The sequence below is a fragment of the Polypterus senegalus genome, chromosome 15 (assembly GCF_016835505.1).
Source record: "Polypterus senegalus isolate Bchr_013 chromosome 15, ASM1683550v1, whole genome shotgun sequence".
NCBI classification, from domain to species: domain Eukaryota; kingdom Metazoa; phylum Chordata; class Cladistia; order Polypteriformes; family Polypteridae; genus Polypterus; species Polypterus senegalus.
The window spans coordinates 37,461,748-37,469,916 of record NC_053168.1 but is presented as its reverse complement, the minus strand read 5'-3'; the positions used below and the strand labels follow the sequence as shown (position 1 = coordinate 37,469,916).

The 8,169-nt window shown below is 42.5% G+C and overlaps 1 protein-coding gene across 5 annotated transcripts in view; it reads right to left on the bottom strand.

The window, feature by feature from the left end:
- Positions 1-5,327: 5,327 nt before the first annotated feature.
- The window catches only part of elmo1 (engulfment and cell motility 1 (ced-12 homolog, C. elegans)), a 530,141-nt gene continuing 527,299 nt past the window's right edge, over positions 5,328-8,169 (bottom strand). For all 5 annotated transcript variants that reach the window (XM_039737602.1, XM_039737605.1, XM_039737604.1 and 2 more), the window contains one exon: positions 5,328-6,580. In XM_039737602.1, the coding sequence (XP_039593536.1) occupies positions 6,380-6,580 (201 nt within the window). In that variant the 3' untranslated portion in view covers positions 5,328-6,379. The remainder of the gene's footprint in view (positions 6,581-8,169) is intronic.

Below are 8,169 nucleotides of genomic sequence, written 5' to 3'. Positions count from 1 at the left end.
ATAGGGCCACTGGCCAGTCTCCAGAAGGATCCAGGCTTGGATCAGCTTACAGAGTTCGAGAAGTGAGTGATGGTCCCACCTCTGAGCACAAATGACCTTCGTAAAGGCAGAGTCGGCGACATGAAGGTGTTGCAGATGATGGAGCTGCTTGGAAGATCTGGGTGGAATTGGAAGGCAGCTGAGGAAGGAGACAGTGATTTTGTCGGTGGAATAACCTAAGAGTAATATTCCTTGCTTTCTACCACAAATAACTTAAAAAAATACTTTTGGTGAGATTTGCATTTCACAATTGCAAAATGACATTCAATATGAATTTTAAAGAGGCAATGTCAAGAATCCATAAGTGAAATTAAACTTTGCTGTTTCGCTCAACTTGTCCATTTGCTGGCATTACCAACCTGCAGTAAATGGTTGTTGTCTTCTTTCAGGTCCTTCCACACACACTAATCTCCTAAGCACAGTCAACATCTGCACAGATTTCAAACTGACCATCTCCCATTCCATCCTAGTTGCATGAACGTCATCTTAAACTTATCTGTTCCTAATCTGTCATCCTGTACTTGACTTCCACTTTTCCATCCAGACATCTTTCCTTTAATTGTTGTCTTTGATCATGTCAGCCTCTCAGTACTGGCAACTGTCAGCAATCCTAGATGATGCGTCTCTTTCAATCCAGAGATTTCTTTGTTGGCCCAAATCCTTTCATTTCTTTCTCTATGACATCCACAGGATTTGACCCTTTCTCATCATCTGTGCCTATCAAGTTGTTGTTCAGGCTCCTCTGTCCTGGCCGGGCTGCCATCACACTGGAGTTCTCCAGTCCCCCATCCTACCCCTCAGATTCCAACTCTCCACTGTTTCCAGTGAGGCTCAGCTCCTCATTATCTCCAGTCTTAGGATGTAATCACACTAGGCCCATTTGTTCTGTGCTGTGCCCAAGCGCGATTGTCCCCCCTCCCTACTCCCCCACTGGCCTACACTTACACTGTGCTTTATCGTTCCTGGCCCTCTTATGAATTTATTGAGTGTCCAGCACAGTGTTTTGCTGTTAATTGTTATGCATGTAGGATATTTTTATGGTGACAAATGTAGTTAAGGGAGGAATTTGCAGCTTTTCTTGCCAACTACAGTTCACGTTCACGTGTAAGGTGTGAATAAAAACCTGTTTTGAACATTAAGATATTGAATGAAATGAGAATTGCACTGTCTTACTTGTCCTATCACTGATGTCATGTTTTAGCACATTTAGCGATCGCGCTGTTCCTGAATGCTACTGAGCCGTGTTCAGGCCTACCTATTCCAAGCAGGTCAGGGCACGCAGCGATCAAACTAGTCAAATGAAAAAAAAACGTCCTCGGGCACGGAACGAATTGCCAGTGTGAGCACACCCTACACTTCCTCAAAAAGGTGACAGTCTGCTGAGCGCCCCTCTGCCCATCAGACATGATAAATCTGGACGGTGCTTCTTAGTTTGCACTCCCAAGTGGGGGAATGAACTTCGTACAACCATCTGATCTGCTCCAGCCCTACAGTTGCTCAGACGCCTCCTATTCACAAAGCATCTTGGGACGACTTTGGCTCCACGACTGTACCTGGACCTGGTCTGCCTTGGGGCTCCCAGTTGTCCTCCATGCCTTGAGTTCAGACTCTGAATTTGGCTTTCTATTCCTTGAACTTTGTTCTTTCTTATGTGTATGCTGCCTTAGGTGAAGGTGCCTGCTAAGTAAAGAATAGTAATTAGTAACAACAATAACAACAACAGTAAGAGCAAAGTAGTTTGATAGCTTGGCCTGTGAACAGGATCACTTGGGCTCTGTTTTGTGTATTGTATTGACACCACTTTTTAACACCCACTGCCAGCATATCTGGGAAGGGGGTCTCTCTCTCTAAATTGCCTTTCCCAAGATTTCTTGCATTTTTTCCTTACAAGTTTATTTTGGGAGTTTTTTTTAAATCTTCGTAAGGAGTTTGGAATGGTGGGAGTCTGTCAAAAAACAGGGTCTGTTAAAGCCCACTGAGGCATTCCTTGTGTGATGTTTTGGCTCTACAAAATACAACTAATGACAAACAATAACTGCAGGCTGCCGATATCATTTGAAACAACAACATGGACACCAAGTGCTTGTAGAAGAAATCGTAAACCTGAAATACGTTCCCTGTGGAAAGTTCAAAGAGCAACATCACCCGGCTATAAATGGAATTCACACGTTCACCATGAAGCTCACATACACACGCAAATTCCTCTTTAAATTTGTTTTTAAAGGGAGTGCATGGTTAAAATTCAAAAGAGGATGTTTGTCCCCAAGAAGGCGGCTGTCAAAATCACCTATAAAGAGACAGGAATAAAACAAGGAAGGTCTTGTGCTATGCGAACATCGAACCAGAGGCCCCCAGAGCCCCCTGTTAAAATCATTGCAGTTTTTTCCCCCACCTCAAACAAAACTCAGCACCGCATAACGAGCAAACAAAAACAGGACCTGTGACACTGAAAATAAAAAATGTAATCATCACTTTGACACAAGTGTTCAGACCCTTCACTCAGTTGGTAGTCGTGGCAGCCATTCCAAGTCTGGAATCTTCTCAGGTATGATGTGACAAGCTCCACAAACCTAGACTTGGGGAATTTCTTCCATTCTTTCCTGTGGTCTCTCTCAAGCTCTGTCAGTCTGGATGGAGACCATCAATAGATAGGAGTCATTTTGAGGTCTCTCCAGAGGTGTCTGATTGGCTGCACAACTCAAAAACATTCCCAGAGTTGTCCCTAAACCTTTCCTGTGTTGTCTTTGCTTTCTGCTTAAGGTCATCGTCCTGTTGGAGGGTGAACCTTTGATCCAGAAAACTCTGTAGTATGTTTTCATTGAGCAGATCTTCATATTTGCTTCATTCAGCCTGCCCTTAACACTGACTGGTCTCCCAGTCCCCAACACTACAGCATGATGCTGCCCCCACCATGCTTCACTGTTGGACTGGTTTTGTACAGGAGATGAGTGGTTCCAGGTTTTCCCCCAAACACGACACTAATCTTGTTTTTCAGATCAGAGGATCTTGCTTCTCAGTGTCTAAGAGACCTTTAGGTGCCTTTTTTTGCAAATTCTAAGTGGGTTTCCATGTATCTTTTACTAAGGAGATGTTCTACTCGCCACTCTGTCATAAAGCCAGATGGGTGGAGTGTTGCTGTGATACTTGTTATTCTCCAAATTCGGCCTAACTCAATAAAGGGTCTCTGGAGCTCAGCTAGAGTAACCATTGCAGTTTGTATTCACTTTTCATTGCCCGTCTCCAACAATTGCTCAGTTTGGCTAAGTGGCTAGCTCTAGGAAGAATCATGGTTGTTCCAAACTTCTTCTATTTACGAATATGGAGGCTGCTGTTCTCTTGGGAACCTTCAATGCTGCAGACATTTTCTGTAGCCTTCCCCAGATCTGTGCCTCAACACAGTCCTTCTCTAAGCTCCGCAGGCAATCTCTTTGACCTCATGGCTTGGTTTTTTTTCTGATCCACAGTGTCACCTTAAGGACCCTCCAATAGACAGGCATGTGCTTTTACTGATCAGACTGACCACAGCTGAACTCCAAACAAGGTGCAGAAACATCTCAACGATGATCAACAGAATGGGATGCACCTCAGCCAAATGTCAAGTGTCATAGCAGAGGGCCTGAATACTTGTGTTTATATGATATTTCAGTTATTTATTTTTAATCAATTTTCAAAAAATGACTAAATCCCGTTTTTGTTTTATCATTCTGAAATATTACGTGTCGCTTGATAAGTAAAAAATGAAACCATTTTAACAGAAAGCTACAACATAACAAAATGTGAGAACAGTGACTGGGTCTAGCTTTACTTCCAACAACAGAGCAAATGATGACATGGAGGAAATGCTGAAAACTATTACACACTACTTTAGTGACCCAGACAAATTAGCAAGCACGGCGGCATCCGTGACAGAAACATTAGGTAGCAGCCCATGACAGGGCACACTCCTACTTGTAGTTTACACTCACCCCAGCATTCTCAATTTAGGACGTGTGAGGAAACCCAAGTAGACCACCTTCATCCAAATAGCGGGAAAGCGACCAAAATGAGCCTGTAGTGCTAAAGGCCATGCCATGTCCTTCCAGGGACACGAGTTGTCAAATGACCAGGATTATCTCCCTGTGTTTGCTTTAATTCCTTCTCATATTTTCCCATGGACTAATACTCTTTTAGATGCATATCTGACACGGCAGTGCAGTGGTTGGTACCACACCCACCAATTTTCAGACTCCTTGGTTAAAATTTCATCCTGGTCATGGTCTGCACACACTTTGTACACCATGCTGTTTCCCAAATCCCAAACACTTGCAGGAAGGTTACAGGGAGATTTCGTGAACTGTTGCACTGTAAGTGAGTGAGTTAGGAGTGTGCCCGGCGTCCCACCCAGGGAAGTTCCCATCTTGGCTGTTTCCTCTTTTTTTGATGCCCTAGACAGTACACCAATCTCTGAAACAAATACCGTTATCTCTGTGTGGCTGGGTCATTTCCCCCTCACTGGCTGCAGCAATCCGAGTGTTCGCTCAGCTCTCTTATGCCAGGATTCAGCTCTGCTCGTGTCCAGCACTGCTCAAAGGCGGGCGATGTCATTTGATAAGTAGGTTCAGAAAATTGATTGACAGACTGAGGGATTAAGCACTTCCTAAATGTGACATCTCGCTGCCTCTGGTGCTTTCTCTTATTCTCAGGGTTATTCTGATCTGGGCTGTCACATGTTTCTGGTTCTGTTCCGTTCCTCCTAAAATTGCCCTACTAAAGTCATTAGCCAGGTGGTACAGGGACGTGACATTTAGGGCTGATGTCAAAGACCTCCAGACTCCCAGGTTCAAATCAGACTCCTGGTCACTGCCTTTATCAAGTTTACCAGTGTCTCCTTCCTACGTCCCACAGATGTGTGGCTTCAGTTACCTAATGATTTTGAGTGTGAGGCGTGTGAGTGAAGGCTCAGTGACGGGCAAGCTGACTATAGGGTAAGGTGAGACTGGAAGCCCATAAAGCTGACTGAGGAGGTGGTGAGTGAGTCATTCGTTTAGTGCTACTTATGTCTGGGCACAAGCCAAATATGTGGGCACTCATCATGCTGGCCACAACGCGTCACCCACTGCATCAGGATACAGCAGAGCAATCCAACTCAGACATTTTGATTGTACATGAACAACTCTTAACAATGCCAGAGAAGACATAAGTTAATATAAGACAACCAGATAAAATAAAAACTTTACAACATGGCAGAAGTTTTGTTTCAATAAATGAATAAAAACTGTAAAGCCTAAAAAAGAAGCCAACACCAAGAGTAGACAAAAGAAAATTTAATGTAAGCAGCAAATGTGGTAATGTTTCTTTGAAACACCGACAAGAATGAAGGGAATTAGAAATGCAACAAGAGCAATTTGTATGAACTTAAATATGCGCTTCATTCAGAGATTATAATAAATGGCTTGCCTTCCATTTCATCTATTAATTTATTTGCTTTTTTGTATTGTGTATGTTTAATAATAAAATACTCATGTGTACATCATTTTTTTCATAGAATTAACAGTGAAACTGTTACATAATGGTGGCTTTATGGAAGTTTTGGACATTTTTCTTTAGTCATACATAACAACAGTGACAGACTGCCGTGTGAACAGACATATTTGTTTGCTTTTTAAAAAATATATTACAAGCAACGGAATGCAGCCAATGCAGGGAGCATGATCTCATGTAAAGCTAAAGGTCGGCAGAATAAGGACAGCGTTATTCTACTCAAGTCCAAAGGGAAGAAAAGCACAAACATAGATGGTGAACAAGAGGATTTAAATTTTTTTTTTTTATAAAATATTGTAAACTGAATTTTAGTATTCCTTCTATGCTGATAAGCAGCTGCCATGTGTGAAAATATGTAACACTGCCTTGGCAAACAGACTGAAAGATCAAAACCTAATTAAGTGCCCTGCATTTTTCATCAAGTTTCACAACACTTACCAAATTAAATATGCTTGAGTGATAAATGGCAATGTTTCATTTTTACAATCTGACAGGAAAAGCAGCACTCTAATGGCCCCAGACCTTCAAGTATGGTATTATTTTTGGTACACTTCCTACAGGTCTCACACATGACAAAGTCCAGTTTTAGCCTGCGGCTATGCCGGAGGGTCATTCTTCAAGAAGGCCACATGCACAGAGAGTTAAGTGCTCCACCTATGTTAAAATGAACGGAAACAAAAGGGAATCACAAAAAATATTAGCGCTTACAGCATGTAAAAAGAGGTTATTTGGACACAAATCTCTTTTTGTTGAGAGTATGTATTGTAAATATTTTCAGTTCCTTCCAGTTGAGCGAGAAATAAATCAGTTCATCTGCTTATTAGTTACAGTCGTAAACAAAGTCATAGTTACTGGGCTCTTTGGGGATTGGGGGCGGAGCCTCAGGGATTGGGATGTTCTCGAGGTCAAGAAGCCGGAGTTTCATTTCCATATTCAACAGGGTATCCAGATCAGACTTTGTCAGATCGCTTGCCATTTCCCTCCCAAGGAGAGCATTCAGACCATCTGTCCATATACAGTACTGCAGGAGAAAAGGAAGACATGGAATGAAATGAACGAATAAATCAAAAATTATGTTTCAGCGCTATTTCAGGCTGCCTGCATTCTCCTTTATGTACTTACAGTTTGAAAGATACTGCAGGCAAAATAAATAAATGTAATTTTAAACATTTAGAAAAAATGACAATTAGAGTTCATAACACCACACATACATGTTATATCACTGTAGCCTGCACATGTGATAACAATGGGCCCATTAACCTTTATACAGTACATTTAGAAAAGTATTCAGTTTCTACACAATTTAAAATCTACACATTTGCCATTTTTACCAATTAATCCACAGTCAATAACTTACAATGACAAAGTAAACCCAAGTTTTTAGGAAGATTTGCAAATTTATTAAAAAAACAAAAACTGAAATCTCTCATTCACATAAGAATCCAGACCCTTAATTTGGTACTTTGAAGAAGCCCCTTTGGCAGCAATTCCAGCTTTCGGGTCTTTCTTGGGCAAGTCTCTACAAGCTTTGCACACCTAAATGTGGGCACTTTAACCATTCTTCCTGGCAGATCCTCTCAAACTCCATTAGACTCTGTGAGAAGAGTCTGTAAACCACAGTCCACAGGTCTCTCCACAGATGATCTACATGGTTTAAGTCTGGGCTTTGGCTGGGCTACTCACGGTCTGTCACAGACTTTTCCCAGGGCCACTACGGCATTGTCCTGACTGTGTCCTTCAGGACATTGTTGTTACCCCAGTTCAGAGATCGTGCACACTCTTGAGCAGGTTTTCTTCGAGGACCTCTCTGTATTTAGCTGCATTCATCCTTCCCTCAATTCTGAGCAGTCTCCCTGTCACTGAGAAGAACCCCTACAGCATGATGCTGCCACTATCATGCTTCACCACATGGAGAGTATTAGGTAGATGATGAGCAGTGCCCATCTTCACCAGGCATAGTGATTGGGGTTTCTGCCCAAAGAAATCAATTTTTGTTTCATCATTTTTTTTTTCATGATCTCAGGGTCCAAGACGGTTATCATGAGTTCCTTCATGCCAGTCTATCATCCATACCTGACTGATGGAGTACTCTGAGATGGTCATCCTTCTGCCAGCTTCTCTCATTTCAGCAGAGGATATCTGGAGCTCTGTTAGAGTGACCATTGGGGTTTTGGGTCACCTCCCTGACCAATGAAGGCTCTTCATATCTGGTTATTCAGTTTGGCCAGCCAGCCAACTCCTGGTGGTTTCAAATGACTGACATTTCAAAATTATTGTGGCCACTGTGCAGCTGGGAAGACCCTGAGCTTTAGAAATGGTTCTGTACTCTCTCCCTGATCTAAGTTTTACCAGAATTAAATCACAGAGGTCGGCAGAGTCCCTTGGAGTCCCTCATACCTCGCTTTTGTCCTGATACACCGTGTGAATTGTGGGACCTTCTACACAAAGGTGTGCCTCTTTCTGCATTGCTTCAGATTAATTCAGTTTGCCACAGGCGGACCCCAGTCAGGTTCTGGACACAACTCAAGGAGAACTAAAGCACACAGTTTAGAGTGTCCCAGTAAAGGGTCTGAATGCTTATAAAAATAAGAGATACCAGTTTTTCAATTT